This window comes from Aspergillus pseudotamarii (assembly GCF_009193445.1).
Source record: "Aspergillus pseudotamarii strain CBS 117625 unplaced genomic scaffold BDV38scaffold_92, whole genome shotgun sequence".
NCBI lineage: Eukaryota > Fungi > Ascomycota > Eurotiomycetes > Eurotiales > Aspergillaceae > Aspergillus > Aspergillus pseudotamarii.
Genome location: NW_022475106.1, coordinates 18,062 through 36,229, shown reverse-complemented (window position 1 = coordinate 36,229; position 18,168 = coordinate 18,062). Strand labels below are relative to the sequence as shown.

At 50.4% G+C, this 18,168-nt stretch overlaps 3 protein-coding genes across 3 annotated transcripts; 2 read left to right on the top strand and 1 right to left on the bottom strand.

Annotated features, from left to right (window-relative positions):
• Positions 1 to 757: 757 nt before the first annotated feature.
• BDV38DRAFT_297333 (MFS transporter) lies at positions 758 to 2,402 on the bottom strand (the record flags this gene model as incomplete). The annotated part of the gene is made up of 4 exons (XM_032063105.1): positions 758 to 1,588; positions 1,641 to 1,718; positions 1,765 to 2,143; positions 2,203 to 2,402. 4 exons carry the CDS (start codon positions 2,400 to 2,402, stop codon positions 758 to 760), a joined length of 1,488 nt encoding a protein of 495 aa, XP_031908094.1.
• Positions 2,403 to 3,117: 715 nt separating this feature from the next.
• BDV38DRAFT_288109 (uncharacterized protein) lies at positions 3,118 to 5,559 on the top strand (the record flags this gene model as incomplete). The annotated part of the gene is made up of 6 exons (XM_032060988.1): positions 3,118 to 3,200; positions 3,261 to 3,868; positions 3,927 to 3,958; positions 4,020 to 5,277; positions 5,327 to 5,469; positions 5,524 to 5,559. 6 exons carry the CDS (start codon positions 3,118 to 3,120, stop codon positions 5,557 to 5,559), a joined length of 2,160 nt encoding a protein of 719 aa, XP_031908093.1.
• A 62-nt stretch (positions 5,560 to 5,621) lies between these two features.
• Positions 5,622 to 18,151, top strand: BDV38DRAFT_297328 (uncharacterized protein). Its single transcript, XM_032063104.1, has 10 exons — positions 5,622 to 6,426; positions 6,474 to 7,115; positions 7,163 to 9,905; positions 10,011 to 10,231; positions 10,286 to 10,417; positions 10,457 to 12,506; positions 12,557 to 13,254; positions 13,319 to 14,468; positions 14,518 to 15,215; positions 15,264 to 18,151. Exons 1-10 carry the CDS (start codon positions 5,802 to 5,804, stop codon positions 18,089 to 18,091), a joined length of 11,787 nt encoding a protein of 3,928 aa, XP_031908092.1. The 5' UTR covers positions 5,622 to 5,801; the 3' UTR covers positions 18,092 to 18,151.
• The last annotated feature ends 17 nt before the right edge of the window (positions 18,152 to 18,168 follow it).

Below are 18,168 nucleotides of genomic sequence, written 5' to 3'. Positions count from 1 at the left end.
GTACAACCCCGGCATGACTGTCAGCCACGTGTGAGGTGGTCATCCCAAGATCGTCGAGTGAGGTTGCGATTCTTCAAGATGTACCGGATCTTGGCGACTTCGCTGGGTCGCAAGAAGTGTGAGATTCTGTCTAGTGGTTTGTTAGCCCCCAAACAGGACACCAGACTAGTGTGTGTCCCTATTTCAGATAAGCGCAGGTTACTATTGCCTGGTATTACTAGGTGGTTCGTTTCTTATAAGGTAGTATCGTGTGGTAGCAGATTATCGTTTTCTAGGTTTCTAGAGTTAACTTTTAGAAGTGGTTAGGGTTATCACTACAAAACCTCTAATGATTTACCCTTCTGTTCCCGGGTTAACCGAGACCGCGCGATATCCTTAACCTCACTTTATACGGGCCCTGTCTAATATATTATCTTCGTACAGATATTTCTATAGATATTGTGATCAAATCATATATCTCTAGGTTAGATAAGACCATGAAACCTTTGTATTGAGGTTTGCGTTAGTGTACTCCGTTGCTTGTTAGGAACAAGCTTGTATGGGTGGGAGCGCCGGGGTCTTGCATCTCGTATCAACCCATCCCCCCTATCGGCGGCCCTTGGTCAGTGGGGTCTGCACTGGCTTTTCGTATCTGCCTGGCTTACTCCACTTCTGTATTACGTTTACGATTGCAGGTATAGCCAATGGCATTGTAAAGGGGAAACATCCATGTCGCCGTAGGGCTGTATCTATAAATATCCTACAAAAACAACAAGCGTCAGAGCCGGACGGTCGTTCGGCTACGCAGCCATTCCCCGTACCGATAGAACAACATAGGCACAGGTGCAAAGACCAGCGCCAAGAAGCCCAACAAGGTATTGCCCCAACCATAGTTGAGTGTTGCATACATGTGCGAGCCAGCGAGCGGCAGGAAGGCTCCAAACAGTGAGCGCAGGAGAATGTTCGCCCCCAGCGCAGACGCAGCCGCCTCCGACCCAAATAGGTCCACTAGATAGAGCTGTGAAGGCATGATCACGAAGAAGGAGCCAAAGCCGACGATGAATGTCCCAACGATGGGAACCATCCAATGCACCTGGTAGTACGCTGTCCAGCCGTAGATAAACAGGCCCGGCCCAATAACCGGAGGGAACCACATCATTAGGACGAGGCGATACTCAGGTTTGGGTTCCTGCACATTCTCCGCAGCCATCTTCGCCTTCAGAATGCGGTCGCTTAAGATACCGAATGTGAATAGCCCGACGAGCTCACCAATGCCCAGCCCTAGATAGGCCAGACCAGAGATCCCCGTGCTGAAGCCGTACTGGCCTTCAAACACCATGCTGAAAGTGGCAAACAGCAGGTATAGGAGGCCAAAGATGAGAGCCACATAGATCGACATAACTAACACGATTGGGGAAAATAGGAGGAGTTTGGTTGGTCGGACGAGGGAGGTGAGGATGATCTGCTGATTTGACAGGCCGCGATCGAGTTTCGATCGGAGGCGGGGGTTCCCAGTTGAGCGTCGCAAGTAGGCGGCCTTCCGTTCTAGCAGCGTGTTCGGATGTGTTTCGCGCATGAAGATGAGTGTCCCGAGCGATGCTGCCCCTCCCTGCCCGTGATTGTCAGCATTATAGACAACATGCCAGAATATGAAGTTTTACCAGGATTGCGACCACCCAGAAGGTCCACCGCCAGCTTTTCCCTTCGGCTATAAAGCCCCCAATCACCGGCCCCAGCACCTGGTTCGCTTAGTATAACTCGCACCAAAGAAGGAAGGTCACGTACCGGTCCCAGAAGGGGTCCTAGCCCAAATAGCGCAGCAGCGGCACCCCGTTTCTCGACCGGAATGACATCCGCAATGGTCCCGCCGCCTAGGGCTAGGGGCGCCGCTCCCGCGCAGCCATTGATGAATCGGAAGACCAGGAATTGAGCCGGCGTATGGCTCAACGCGCAGGCCACGACGAAGATGACGAACACGGCGTTAGAAATGTGATAAACGATGAGCCGCCCATACATCTCAGAGAGAGACGAGATGAAGAGGGGGCCCAGCGCGAACCCCAGAAGATAAATACTCACTGCCAGGGTTCCTAGCGTTCTACTGGTGATCTCCAAGTCTCTGACTACGCCCTCCATTGCGGGAGCGACCATTGTTGAGGCGATGTTCCTGACCGTGTGTTAGTGCGGCCCGGGGTTGGACATCCATCCCATTTGGGGGACACTTACACAACCATCGATAAGACGGCGACGATAACGACATGACCGAAGCTTTTAGCGGTTGACCAGTTGAGGGGATTATCGGGGTCGTCCGGGCCATTCCAGTCGACCACCTCATCCTCGAATTTCTGGGACGGTAGTTTGGCCACCTCCTCATCAGTCGGTTCCAATCGCGTCCTGTCACTCTCGCCACTGGTGGAGGGTTTCATTGTGAGCTATACTTCACGGTTAGATTAGCGAAGACGTAGATTCTGCTGCAAGCATCGAGGTCTTCTGCCTTTTGTACGGTGCTCTGAAAGGTTGGCGCCGACGGAGGAAAAAATTGTCATCGGTCCATCGCTGCTCGGGCTCCCTGTGCCACCAACGCCGAGCTTCTCTGGCCGACTGACAACAAAGACAATACACGACTAATAGGGCTGAAGGGTTCCATGGTTCCGCTCCTGCAACGGACGAAGGGGGAACGAGCGGAGGAATCGATGGAGATGTGAGATGGGCGGAGGAAACGACGGAGGAATCGGCGGAGGAATATAGCTGACAGAATCCTCCGGTTGGTGGATGTTCGGCGTGGGAGACGTGGATGGGGACATGGGGCAGTGATAGCGCCTTGGCTAGCCTGGTTAGTCCACCGTAACATACACGTACAACGTACGATTGATCGGTTCCGCGCTTGTCATGCAGAGTCATCTCATTAGTTCTAGTCCTCATCCCAGCTCGTCTGTGCAGTCCAAGTGGAACCGCCCGAAAGTGCTGGACGGAGGAACCATCTCCACACCCGTCTACGACCAACGTCGGATGCGAGGCCTCAACCCGATTACAACCTCGCCAGCGGCTACAATTTGTATTAATACCTGTATACGAGATATATAGTGATCGCGTTACAGCCGGATACCGTCGTCGTGCGTGTCAGTATCTCCGACAGCCACTATGGATCCTGCATCCGCCCAAGTGCCATCAGTCAATCGTCGGAGCAAACCCCAACTCTCCTGTATGTTATGTCGCCGCAGGAAGTAAGTCGCAGCACGCTATTCTCCGTGTATGCAGGCAAGGTTGATTTAATCCTCCGATAGACTCCGATGTGACCGCAAACGACCCTGTTCGGCATGCACATCGCGTGGATTGGCGCTCTCATGTGGCTATCCTAATAATGAAGCTCCACAATCGCCCTCTGCGATCACGATTTCCCAGCCCCGGCGGGCCACAAGGCCACAGGTGCCCCACAATGGTCGCCCCCGAGCAACCATTCAGGACCGTCTGGGCCAGCTGGAGCAGATTGTCGTCTCCCTGATGCAGAAGACCACTGGCGATGGCCAGGATCACCCGGACCACCACCCGGTGCCAGGGTCCGCGATCCGAGACTGCCAGAATGAAGCAGGGACAATTAGTAGCGAGCATTCTCCAGCCCAGTCCGATGGCGGAAGTATATGGTTTAATTCGTCTGATGCTCAGTACGTCGGCGGAACGCATTGGGCCGCCATCCTGGAAGGCATCGCAGATCTCAAGCAGCAACTCGCCGGAGAGGACGATAAGGATGTAGAAAGGCCGATGATGCTGCACACATTCCTGCTGTATGGATGCAAGTCAGCGAGCAAAGAAGACATCTTGGCAGCTTTGCCCGACAAGGCTGCTACCGACCGGTACGTTTCGCGGTACTTCAATCTATTGGATTTGGCGCCATGTAAGTCTCCAATCTATGATACACAAACACCTATTGATAACGGCGCCGTGAACACTAGCCTGCATACACAGTGGCCAATTCCTACGCGAGGTAGGCTCAGCATGTTCCTGGAATAATATAGGCCTGTGTGACTAACCATATGGTGCTGTAGTATGAACAATTCTGGGAGAATCCATCCCAGACAGGAGTCATGTGGCTAGGGCTTCTCTTCTCTATGATATGTCTAGCAGTACTGGCTTCAAGTGCTACAGGGTCTAGTGCTTCTACAGGAAATCGTAATCCGCTTGTGGATACGTACCGCGAAAAAATAGTACAGTGCCTTCTGCTGGGCGAGTATACGAAATCAGGGAGGTACACCTTTGAGACTCTCTACCACTATTTAACCATTGAATATTCCATCCGTAAGGATGCAGATCGAGACATATGGATCCTGTCGGGTATATCGGTTAATATAGCTCTGCGCATGGGCTATCACCGGGATCCATCCCACCTGCCAGGGATCTCCCCATTTGCGGGAGAGATGCGGCGTAGGGCCTGGGCCACCATCCTGCAGGGGGATATCCTAATATCAACCCAGATGGGTATGCCTCGGATGATAAAGGACTGGCAGTGCGATACCGTAGAGCCTCGTAATCTGAATGACTCCGACTTCGATGAAGATTGCACCGAGCTTCCACCGTCCAGACCGGAGACGGAGATCACAACGGTATCGCACCTTATCGCTAGGCGCCGCATCTTTACCGCACTGGGGGCAATCGTCGATTTCACGGCATCGGTACGACCGGTAGCCTACGACGAAGCAATGCGACTAGATCGAGTCCTGCATGACGCGGAGGCCACAGTCCCTCCTTATCTCCGCATGAAGCCCATGGCAGTGGCAGTAACCGATCCTCCGCAGGTGATTTTACACCGGCTCTTTCTTAGACTGATGTTCCACAAAGGCCAGATCATGCTACATTGTAAGTATTTAAACCCAGACCTAGTCCAGTCTCCGGATAGGCGGGCATTATACTCTTACTCGCGGAGCTCTTGCATAGAGGCGGCCTTGGGTATTTTGGAGATCCAGCGGATATTTGACGAAGAAACGAGCCCAGATGGTCAGCTTTATACGATGCGATGGCGGGAATCGTCTTTTATGAAGCATGAGTTTCTCACCGCCACGATGCTGCTGTGCTTCCTCGCGCGTCAGAGGCAGGACAGCTCAGTTCCCCCAACAGAGGCCTGCAGCTGGGATCAAATTATGGAAGCATTGACACTGGCACATAGAATATGGACTAGGTCCAGTAGTTCATCGATGGAGGCAAAGACTGCAGCCGACACCCTCAACATTGTGCTGGTAACCCTCTCTGGCAATAGTAAGGTGGACACAGAGAGGCCAGCTATGAACAACGATATTACCTCAGAATCAGGTCAGTTTAGTTACCTGTTCCATCCTCACCCTTGCTTACAATAGTGCAGTCCAAACAATGCCATTCACTATTGGAGGCCTTAGTCAATATAGCCTGCAGGAAAGTTTCTATTATGGTCTCCCTTTCATGGGGTCCAGTCAGATGTTTCCTGGTCCCTTCATGGAACCGAACCTCGCTTCCCAATGGCAAACGGTTTGTTTCTAGTTCCAACCATCTGTAAACGACCTACTGATTTTTGGAAAATAGTGCCTTGAAACCGAATTACCACAGGATTCAACGTAAATTAAGTGGGGTTCGGATGGTTACTGTGTTCGGAGTTTTTCGGTGGGATACTACTAGCTTAGCTGATAGAGTCCCAGATCAGTCCATGTCTCATTGAGGCCAGTACTATACCTCGAAGACAGGACAGATGCGTATAAAACGAACAGTTTCGCTCATGATAGCGATTCATTCGAGCAATTACAGCCTACAACAAAGCCCCTTTGTCTCTTCCACTGGAATTACTAGAGTAACGCCTGCCTACCATGCCTGAACCAATTGCCATTATTGGGATCGGTTGCCGTTTCCCAGGAGGTTGTGATACTCCTAGCAAGCTCTGGGAGCTTTTAAGAGACCCTTACGATATTTCCAAGAAGGTCCCTTCTGATCGATTTAATGTTGATAATTTTTACCACCCAGAAGCAACTCACCATGGAACTACCAACGCAACGAAGTCCTACTTTCTTGAAGAGAATATTGCTCATTTTGACGCGCCATTCTTCAACATACAACCAATGGAGAGCGATGCCATTGACCCACAGCAACGTCTACTCCTGGAAACTGTGTATGATTCTCTCTGTACTGCAGGTCTGCCCATGGAGAACCTCCGTGGGTCGTCTACAGCAGTCTACGTGGGTATGATGTGTGATGATTGGTCTACCATGGTGGCCAGCGATATTGAGGCACTTCCGACATACACGGCTACTGGGTTAGCTCGAAGTATAGTCTCCAACCGGATATCCTACGTTTTCGACTGGCATGGTCCATCAATGACCATTGATACAGCATGCTCGTCCAGTCTTGTGGCCGTGCATCAAGCCGTGCAAACACTTCGTAGCGGTGAATCTTCTCTCGCTATAGCAGCAGGAACGAACTTGATTTTGGGCCCGAGTAAGTAGGCACTCCTGGCGGACCTAGCTTGCTGCTAACCTGTGTAGCCATGTATGTGACGGAGACAAACCTGCGCATGCTGTCACCAAATGGCCGGTGTGCAATGTGGGATCGCGCCGCAGATGGCTACGCTCGCGGAGAGGGTGTGGCAGCCGTGGTCCTGAAGACTTTGAGTCAAGCTCTTGCTGATGGGGACCACATTGAATGCATCATTCGCGAGACTGGTGTCAATCAGGATGGACGGACCACTGGTCTTACTATGCCGAGTAATATTGCACAAACGGCACTGATTCGCGACACCTACCGTCGGGCCGGCCTGGATATCAATAACCCTCTCGACCGTCCTCAGTTCTTCCACGCTCACGGTACTGGAACTCAAGCTGGCGACCCTCAAGAGGCGGAAGCGATATCGGCAGCATTATTCCCTAGAGACTCGATTTCTGACACCAAATTACTCGTTGGCTCTATCAAGACCGTGATAGGTCACACTGAAGGCTCTGCTGGACTGGCATCTTTGATTGGATCATTACTGGCCATGAGACATGCGGTCATTCCGCCAAATCTGCACTTTGATCGATTGAGTGACAAGGTCGCACCATTCTACACCAATCTAGAGATCCCCACAGAGCCTTTACCTTGGCCTACACTGGCTCCTGGTCAGGTCAAACGGGCTAGCGTTAATAGCTTTGGTGAGCAACTGTGTTACTATGTTGGATTAATTTGCTGACCTTACTAGGTTTTGGTGGAACCAATGCCCACGCTATCATCGAAAGCTTCGAGCAGGGCTTTCAACAATCATCTGAACCTTCCTTAATCTCAACCTTCACCCCTCTGATCTTTTCTGCCGCTTCTGAAAAAAGCCTTAGGGCTATGCTGTCCACCTACTCAAGCTACATAACAACAAATTCCACCTTGGACATCCAAGATCTCATTACAACGCTGTGTTCGCGCCGCTCGACACTTCCTTATCGAACATATGTTCCAGTCCGCGACAACGAAGGACTAGCCCAGCAGCTGAAAATCATGGCAGATGCTGCCAGCAATGAGACGGAACTCAGCAGTCGCCGTTATCAGATCGATAATCCTGCTATTCTTGGTATCTTCACCGGACAGGGGGCGCAGTGGCCGCGGATGGGAGCGTGCCTTCTTGAGTCATCTGTGTTTTGCCAGCAAAGAATTGCTTACCTTGATTCAGTCCTTCAGGACTTGCCTGTGGAGCATAGACCTAGCTGGACCATTCAGGACCAGTTGCTTGCCACTAGCGAGACCTCGCATATCACAGAGGCTGCGGTGTCGCAGCCTCTATGTCTTGCGATTCAAATCGTACTGGTCGACGTTCTTCATGCGGCAGGAATTCTCTTCAAAGCAGTCGTGGGCCACTCATCTGGCGAGATCGCTGCTGCATATGCGGCGGGTCTTGTCTCTGCCGAGGATGCTGTACGCATTGCATATTACCGTGGTATGCATGCCAAACATGCGTCATCCCCCAATGCTGAAAAGGGGGCTATGATGGCTGTTGGCACCTCTCATGCCGAAGCTCTGCACATCTGTGCTAATCCACGCTTCAAAGATCGCATTCAGGTTGCAGCAGTGAACTCCAGCTCTAGTATAACACTCTCTGGCGATGAGAGAATGATCGATGAGGCCCTCGAGATGCTGAAGGCACAGCAGAAATTCGCTCGAAAGCTGAAGGTTGATACTGCCTATCACTCAGCCCATATGTTGCCCTGTGCAGTTCCCTATCTAGAGTCCATGAGATCATGTGAGATAGGGGTCAATGAAGGAACAGGGCCAGTGTGGCTCTCAAGTGTTATCGAAGGACAAAGGATGTCAAAGGAATTGCTCTCTGAGGTTTATTGGGTTGACAACATGTGCAACACAGTTTTATTCTCTAGTGCTGTCTCTCAAGCCGTCTCTGAGCTTGGACCGTTCGATTTAACTATAGAAATCGGGCCACACCCGGCGTTGAAGGGTCCAGCGACAGCAACTCTAGAGGAGTTTGGATGCAATGCCCCCTATACCGGTGTCTTGACCCGCATGAAAAATGACTGTCACGAATTATCCGCAGCCCTGGGCTTCGTATGGATGCATCTTGGATCCGGCAGCATTCAATTCGATGCAGTCAATCAGCTCCTATCTGGGTCAAAAGGTAATAGAAGAATTCTCACTACATTGCCCTCGTACCCGTTCGATCACCAGCGTGAGTACTGGACAGGATCCCGAGTCTCCAACCACCATAAATTCCGCCGCAATCCCCCAAACCCGCTGCTCGGTACCCAATGCTGCGAGGCGAGTACTTTCCAGGAACTTCAATGGCGAAACATTCTCCGTCCGAGCGAAATCTCTTGGCTTAGTGGCCACCGACTACAAGGCCAGATGGTTTTCCCAGCCACGGGCTATGTTTCTATGGCGATTGAAGCTACAAAGCAGCTTCTCAACCGGAAACAGATTTTCTGTTTGAAAGTTTCCGACCTAGAAATTGGCCGTGCGATTGCCTTTGGTGACGATGGGGCTAGTATTGAGGTCATCTTCAATGTTAGTGTGCTGCATACTTCTGAACAATCAATGATCACTCAATTCGCCTGTTATTCGATCACGAAGGCGGATGGAAACGAAGTCTTGAACGCGAAAGGCAAGGTTATCACAGATTTCGGCGCTTCTAGTCCCACGGCACTTGCCAACTATGAATCAGATCCCTTCAACCTGGTTACTGTTGATGGGAATGAGTTCTACCGGTGCCTTGCCAAGATCGGTTATAATTACTCCAGGCCTTTCCAAGGGGTGTCACAAATCCAACGGAAGCCCGGATATGCCACTGGCTTGATCGAGGATCAGTCTGGCATGGCATGGGAGGATAACCTGATCTTCCATCCGGGAATTCTTGACACTGCCTTACAAACCGCCTTCGCGGCGTGGTCCTTCCCTGGCGATGGTCAGATATGGTCCCTTCACGTTCCCACGCGGTTTGAATCATTGGTCTTCAACACCCACTTTAGTCATCTTGGGTTGGGCAAACAGGGCTCCTTCAAATACGAGACATTTATTCGTACCAATACCCAAGGAAGCTTGACTGCCGATATTCACTTGTACACAGCCGATGGCAAGAACTCGTGCATCCAGATTGAAGGGGCATCTCTCGTCCCATTCTCTCCGGCCTCTGCTAAGGATGACCTACCGCTCTTCTCAAGCTTCAGGCTGAGGCCTGCTGTTCCTGATGGTCATCTTGCAGCAATGGGCGAGACGCTCTCCCCTTCTGAGGTACAGGTTTACAAGGATATTGACCGTGTTGCGTTTTGGTACATCTGCAACGTTGTTCGATCAATTCCCCCAGAGGAGCGGGATCAGATCCTGCCCCATTTCAGGTACTATCTTCGATGGTGTGAACGCATGATTGACATGGTTTGTCGTGGCGAACATCCCAAAGTACCGCCTGAATGTCTCAATGATGACAGAGAAGATATCAGGCAGATCTTGAGCAAGTATGTGATTGGTTTCTCGTTGTCATGCTCCCCAGCTGTCTCCTTTTGCCGCTTGTTCATGTTCAGGATTTCGCGCAAGCAAAGTGACTAATTGGATTGCATTAGATACGAGGGACGAAAAGATATTCGCTTCGTGGAGGTCGTGGGCGACCATCTCGTGGAAGTGGTCCGCAGCGGTACTAGCATGTTGGAACACATGAACCAGGACGGGCTTATGCTCGCGGTATACGAGAATGGCTTGGCCGCTGGCCCAAATAACCGCTGGATGAGTCGCATAGTTGCCCAAATTGCGCACCGCTATCCGGGAATGCACATTTTTGAAATCGGTTGGTTTACATCTGCAATCCGTCCTTTCACTTAGAGGATCTAATTTGTTATAGGAGCTGGAACAGGCGCGTCGACCAAGACAATCTTGCCTGAATTGGGCTCGGCCTTTGCCACATATACCTTTACTGACATTTCTAGTGGATTCTTCCCGGAGGCAGAGGAGCGCTTCAAAGAATACGCAAACCGTATGGTCTTCAAGACATTTAACACTGACCTGGCACCAGGTGAGCAGGGGTTCACAGAAGGACAGTACGACGTCGTTATCGCTGCCAATGTCCTGCATGTTTCAGCTGACATGCAGCAATCCATGGCGAACGTCCGCCGGCTATTGAAACCTGGAGGTTACTTACTTACGTTGGAAGTGACCAACTGCGACCTTCTTTTCAGTGGTATGACGGTGGGAACACTTCCAGGCTGGTGGGTCGCAGCCGAGACAGGACGACCGTGGGGACCTTGCCTTACACTGCCTCAGTGGGATGCTGTTCTCCGGCAAACTGGCTTTTCAGGTATTGATACGACAACACCTGATATCAGCGAATCTCTTCCCGTGACAGTGTTTGTTTCCCAGGCTATTGATGATCGTGTGGCTGTCCTTCGCAACCCCCTTTCCCTGTCGTCTGAGCAGGAGAGACTGGGCACATTGGTAATTATCGGTGGCACGACACTGCCGGTTTTCCATCTCGTCGAAGATATTTGCGCAAACCTATCTTCCAAGTTTTCCAATACCATCATCTGCGAGAGCATTGAGGATCTTGCATCTCCTAGTTCGGTGGCACCTTCAGGGGCCACCATTCTGTGTTTGACAGAGTTCGATGAACCGTTCATGAAAAGGCTAACTCCGCAGAAGTTTCATAGCCTACAAAGACTTTATGAGATAGCGGGGACGTTAGTAATGGTTTCGTGTGGCTGCAGGGCAGATGAACCCTACTCCATGATGCTTGTCGGGATTGGGAGGACGGTGAAAACCGAAAATCCGAACATCAACCTCCAACTAGTTGACATCGAAAAGATCGATAATTCAACAGCCAATATTCTGTCTGAAACTATTGTCAGCCACTATCTTCTGCGAAAATGGAGGTCCAGGACAGAGCCTCTCCTCTGGTCTACAGAACCAGAAATCAACTATCAAGACAGACGCATGTTGATTCCAAGACTCTTACCCAGCACGGCTAAAAACCAACGCTACAATTCGCAACGACGGGTGATCACCAAAGAAGTCGATCCACAGAAAGAGACCCTACAGATTATTAAGGCTGGTGCAATATTTAATATCGAAGAGGTCTCGCCCTTATATAATCCTAGCGCAACATCATCCGACGATGTGCTGGTTCGGACAATTTACTCCTCACTTCAGTCTTTGAAGGTCGGGAGCACGGGGTTTCTCCGACTCGTCTACGGTGTGATCCATGATTCAGGGAAAACAGTCATTGCCCTTACATCGTCTACTCAGTCACCGGCCGTTATACCGTCGAAGTGGTGTGTCACAGTGGAACGCCATGCTATGGGCCGTAGCCCCTTATCCTTTCTTGCCTCGGTCGCTGCTAAAATATTAATGACAGCAGTGCTAAACACTGTAACAGAAGGCGAGGTACTCGTGGTTAGGGAGGCAGATGAGCCTATAAGGTCTTACCTGCGGGACGGTGCCAGGGTTCTGGGTGTCAGGATTCTTTTTGTCACCAGTCAGGACCACGATGATACTGCTGACAGTTTTTACATCCACCCCAGGCTGTCGCAGCAGAAGCTGAAGCAGCTGCTTCCTGAAAATGTCACTACCTACGTTGATCTTTCGGTCGGGTCAGACAGCAGCAGTTTCTCAGAAAGTATTGAAAGGTGTCTCCCGCCACAATGCACGCACATTAAGCGCAGCTCTCTCCTCAGCAATGATCTCAATTATCCATCTCTGAGTGTTGCCGGCAGTATCAATCAGCTTCTTCGGCAGGCAATCGAGACTGTCACCCATTCTGCCGAGCCTATGGTCATTCCGCTTAGCCACGTACCTAGTCTTTCTATGCCTGATGAGCGTTTTGCAGTGGTTGATTGGTCGATCCAATCTGCCCCCGTTAGAGTACGGCCAATTGATTCTGGCAATATCTTTAGATCAGATCGCACCTACTTCCTTGTCGGTCTGGCTGGTGAGCTTGGTCAGTCTTTGTGCCAATGGATGATTTCCCATGGAGCAAAATATGTTGTCCTGAGCAGTCGATCTCCAAAGGTCAATCCGAAGTTTACAGAGGCAATGGGACGGCAAGGAGCCACTGTGAAAACGTTTTCGCTGTCAGTGCACCATCTCCTTCCAGTTCACTCTATCGACTAACAATGTACAGGGATGTTACGAGCCGAAGGTCTCTATGGGCGTGTTACCGAGAGATCAACCGCACCTTGCCCACCATTGGCGGCGTTGTCAACGGTGCCATGATCCTTCAAGACAGTGTTTTTGAAAATATGACTTACGACCAGTTCCTAAAGGTAATAAAGCCCAAGGTCGAAGGTACCAAGCTCTTGGACGAACTATTCTATGACACGCCTCTGGAATTCTTCATTGTCACTTCATCAATCACCGCCGCGATTGGCTTCAGTGGACAGAGCAACTACTCAGCGGCGAACACATTCATGACCTCTCTGATGTACCAGCGGAGGAAAAGGGGTGTTCCCGGATCGGCAATGGATATCCCTGCGGTGCACGGTATTGGTTACGCAGCTCAAGAAGATAACTTTGATTTTGAGTACTTCACTACCCTCGGCTATAATAATGTCTCGGAGCAAGACTTCTGCACACTGTTCGCAGAAGCCATTCTCTCCGGTCGTCCTGGCTCGCCTGATGAGGCTGAGGTTGTATCAGGTGTAAACTACGTTCCTGCGGACTTGGATATACCACAGACTCATACTAGAGACATCAAATTTTCTCATTATAATCTGACAACAAAGGAAGGGTCCACGACAGGTAGTGGCAAGGCTGCTGCGCAGGTGAGGGTCCAACTGCAGGGCGTTACTGAAGAGGAAGCGATATACGAGATTATCAAAGGTAGGCGATCTTTTAATCATGTTCGCAATGATAATCATGAACGTCCTTGCTAACATCGTTGTAGAATCATTTGTGGTGAATCTCAAAAAGGTCCTACAGATCTCACCTGAGGATGATGTCAACCTATTCACACCACTCGTGGAACTAGGCCTAGATTCACTAGTGGCAGTCATGGTTCGCTCGTGGTTCTTGAAAGAGATTGAGGTTGACATTCCAGTCTTGAAGATCCTTGACGGCAGTTGTATTTCCGACCTTCTCCAGGTTGCTGTCCAAAAGATACCTGCGTCGATTACTGGTGCAGGTGAACCAAAGCACGATGCAGCTGATATTCTCAGCGAACAGTCGCCTCAAAAACCAAAGAAACCCATCTCCGAAACTGCTATTTCGGAAGTACCCAGTGACTCTGCGTCTAACTATTCCCCACTCAGAACGCCAAGCGAAAGCGAGGCTTCCTCTATTGAGCTGCTGACACCAGACGAACCCGTGGAGTCCAAGCAGCTACAATCACCACATGAGCTAGCTCAATCACAACGCGACTTCGTTGGTCGGATATCTCGCCCTGTACGTGAGTCTATGTCCTTTGCACAAGCCAGGTTTTGGTTCCTTCACCATTTCTTAAAGGACAAGAACGCTCTGAACTTTTCAACTTCTGTACGTCTTTCTGGAAATCTCCGCGTTGGAGCTTTTGAGCAGGCTTTGGATACCGTTGTCCAACGGCATGAGGGTCTCCGCACTAGGTACCTATGGTCAGATGGAGATACTAGTACCCCAATACAAGAGGTGGTTGATTATCCCTTGTTGAAACTAGAGACCAAGCGCATAAACTCCGAGGCTGAGGCAGCCGAAGAGCTCGAGAGACTACAAAGGCATGAATATAACTTGGAAGACGGGAACTCAATCAGAGCAATGCTACTTACTCTATCAGATACCGTTCACTACTTTCTCATTGGCTGTCATCACATTTCCCTGGATGGACAAAGCATGCATGTTCTTCTCTCCGAACTCGACAGTGTATACAACGGAAAGACTCTTCCTGAAATTACACAAGCCTCTCAAAACCGAAGCTTTTCTGCCCGACAGCAACGTGATGATCAGTCCGGACTTTTGAGGAGTCATATTGACTATTTTCGGACCGTCATCCGTGGTGATCCCGGCGCAATTGAGCTTTTCCCTCTTGTTGATATCCCAAAGCGCAGAACTCTGGATACTTACAGGTTGGTCGCATACCCGGTGCGAATAAAGTATTTGCTGATTTTTGTTTAGGCATTATCGGGTGTCAACCAGGTTAGGAACTGTGCTAGCTAGCAAGGTGAAAGCTATCGCTCGCAAGCTCCATAGCACAAACTTCCATTTTTACCTTACCATTCTCCAAGCCATGGTCTTTCGCATGCTTCCCAATACCAATGAATTCTTCATTGGCATTGCAGACTCGAACCGAGTCGACAAGGATTCAATCAACACGATTGGGTGTCTCGTCAATTTATTACCGCTCAAATTCGACCGGGCAGAGTTCTCCAAATTGGACAGCGCGGTTAAGCTCACTCGCAGCAAAGTGTATTCTGCGCTACAGCACTCCAGAGTGCCGTTTGACGTTCTTGTTAACGAGTTGGGGATCAATCGTTCCACCACGCACACGCCAGTCTTCCAGATCTTCATGGACTACCGACTGGGCGATCAGGAGAAAACAACTCTGGCCGGTTGTGATGGCGAGCTGTCGTGGAATAACGCTGCAACTGGATATGATCTGCATATGGAAGTGCTTGATACGGTAGCTGGAGAGTCGCTAGTTGTCTTGAAGGTCCAAGAGGCTGTCTATTCCAAGGAAGCCGCCGAACTACTGCTTGGTGCTTTCGTCAATATCCTAGAGCACGCTACAAAGAGACCTGCGGAACAGGTTGATCTGTCAACACCTCCATTATGGTCTGGTGAGGCTATTGATAGTGCTTTGACTTTAGGGAAGGGTCTGTTATACTTTGGTCATATACGTGGTCATGGCTAACTGTTCATAGGCCCCGAGTTGGAAACTGAATGGCCAGCCACGGTTGCCCATCAAATCGATAAAATAATTGATGCACATCCTGAAACCACTGCAGTCAGGGACGGACATGGAAACGTTCTCACATATAGCAGGATGGCCAACCGCGTAAATACAATTGCTGCTACCCTACTTCAACATATCTCTGGTGGTGACAGCGTAGCTGTTTTCCAAGAGCCAGGCGCAGACTGGATTTGTTCGATGCTCGCTATTTTCCGTCTTGGTGCAGCATATGTTCCTCTAGACCTAAAGAATGGCCTGGAACGGCTTGCAGGTGCTGTGGAAGTTGCTCAGCCACAAATCATCCTGTACGACAAGTGGACAGAACCTCATGTTGCCAATCTTCGGGCGTCAGATGCGGTTGTCATCAATGTCTCCAGTATTTGCAACACTACTGCTGCAAACATAGTGAACAGGGCCACTGCGGAGAGTACTGCCGCAATACTGTTCACCAGCGGATCCACTGGTGTCCCCAAGGGTATTGTCCTGCCGCACTCCTGTTTCGCAACGCATGTTGAAGCGGTCGAAAAAGCTTGGAAGGTTGGACCGAGCGTGGTCCTCCAGCAAATCGCCCTCAGTTTTGACTTTTCATTGCATCAAATATTCACAGCCCTGGCCAATGGAGGAACCCTCTACGTGGTTCCGTCCGCGAAACGGGGTGACCCATACGAAATTTCAAGGATTATGATGCAAGAAAAGGTTACCCACACCCTCGCCACTCCAACGGAGTATGGCATGTGGTTTGACGCTGGGTCGGACATCCTTTCCCGGTGTGTACATTGGAAATGGGCTCTTACCGGTGGCGAGGCCCTACCAAAGTCGATTGTTCGACGATTCCGAGACTTGAAATCCAGTAACCTGAAGGTCTTCGACTTCTACGGTCCGGTGGAGGCCACCATTGCTCTAACTAAGGGGGAAGTTGATTTCGCACTTGCTGATCTTGAACCACCCATTCCAGTCGGGAGTATCCTGCCCAACTATTCGGTCTACATCCTAGATGAAGCCCTACACCCTCTCCCGATCGGTGTTCCCGGGGAGATCGTTGTTGGAGGTCCAGGAATTGCAGCAGGATATCTTGGACAACCTGAGCTTACCAATGAGAAGTTCATTCCTGTTCCTCACATCTTGCAGGATAGGCGCGCAGAGGCCCACGGCTGGAACAAACTTTATCGAACAGGAGACCGGGGGCGTCTCAACAGGGATGGCACTCTCATCTACGAGGGTAGAATCAACGGGGATAACCAGATCAAACTTCGTGGCATCAGAATTGAACTAGGAGAGATTGAGAATGCCATCTTGCAAGTTGCAAACGGCAAGCTCTGTCAAGCGTTGGTGGCTGTCCATGGAGAAGCTGCTGACAAGTTCCTGGTGGCTTATGTTGTTTTCTCGTCGCTAGGCGAGCCCAGTGAGAGGGTCCTGACAGATATTCAAGCAGCACTTCCACTTCCTAACTATATGCGTCCTTCACTATTCGTTCCCATCGAACGTGTCCCTGTGAACGTGCATGGGAAGGCAGATCGCAAAGCTCTTTACAATATTCCTCTACCAGATATTTCAAGCCCAGGCCCTACCAACCCTGATAAGATGAATGAACGAGAAACCAGACTATGTGAACTATGGAAAGAGGTTCTGCCAGGATCTGGAACAACAATTCACGCGGGTACAGACTTCTTCCATATCGGGGGTAACTCGCTCCTTCTCGTGAAACTTCAACGCGTCCTTCAAGAATCATTGGCGTTTACGCCGCGACTGGCTGATCTTATGAACTCTAGCACGCTGGGTGAGATGGCTAAATTGCTAGAGGATACCTCTGTTAATGTTGTCGACTGGGAGGTCGAGCTCGCTATCCCACCATCCTGGGCCAATATCCTTCCAAGCGTCCCAGTATCCCGCGCAAACGACAACTTAACTATAGTTTTGACAGGTGCCACCGGGTACATTGGCCGTCATCTGCTCTCCTCGCTAATTGAAGATGCTCGAGTTTCGAAGGTCATTTGTCTTGTCCGCGACGTGACGAAGTTAGCAATAGACTCGGAGAAAGTCAAGGCCATCGAGTGCAACTTTCAGAAGGCCAAGCTTGGTCTTTCATCAGACACCCTAAACAATTTGTCTGATAACGCCGACATAGTGGTGCACTGCGCGGCTAATCGCTCTTTCTGGGATGACTATCAGGCACTCCGGGCCGTTAATTTCCTTTCTGTCCACGAACTTGCTCGGTTGTGTCTTTCCCGCAAGATTCCACTTCACTTCTTTTCTTCTGGAGCCCTCAGGCACCACGATATCCTGCCCGATGCTCGAGGTGGGTACTTGACCAGCAAATGGGCAGCGGAGCAATTTCTTCACAATGTATCTCAACAATTTAATATCCCAGTGTACATCCACACCCCATGTGAAGCACCGCCAGATACGCCATTCACGACCAGCTCCATAGTGGAGCAGGACTTTATCGATTGTGCCCAGCTCATCGGTGCGCGCCCCGATATTACAGCGACATCTGGTTATATGGACCTTCGGCAAGCGACTACATTTATTGCTTCGGTATCCGAGGTTATCCTCAAGACTATGGACGATAACGATGGCATGGACGCTGTATACAAGAGAGTGTTATACCCTGCCGACCATCGGTTTGACATCCAAAGCTCTATGAAGGAAGCTTACTCGAGATCCACGTGGAAATCTCTCCCGACAATGGATATGCTTCAGTGGATGGGCAAGGCGAAACAAAACGGTTTCCCTTATGTTTTGACAGCTCAGAATATTATTATGAGTTCGGGACAGGGGCGGGTTATTTCTCGGCGATAGGTTTTCTGCATTGTATGGCACATCATTTCAAGTTGTATATATTTTTAAAGGCTGCATGTGTTATTTCCCTTCTCATC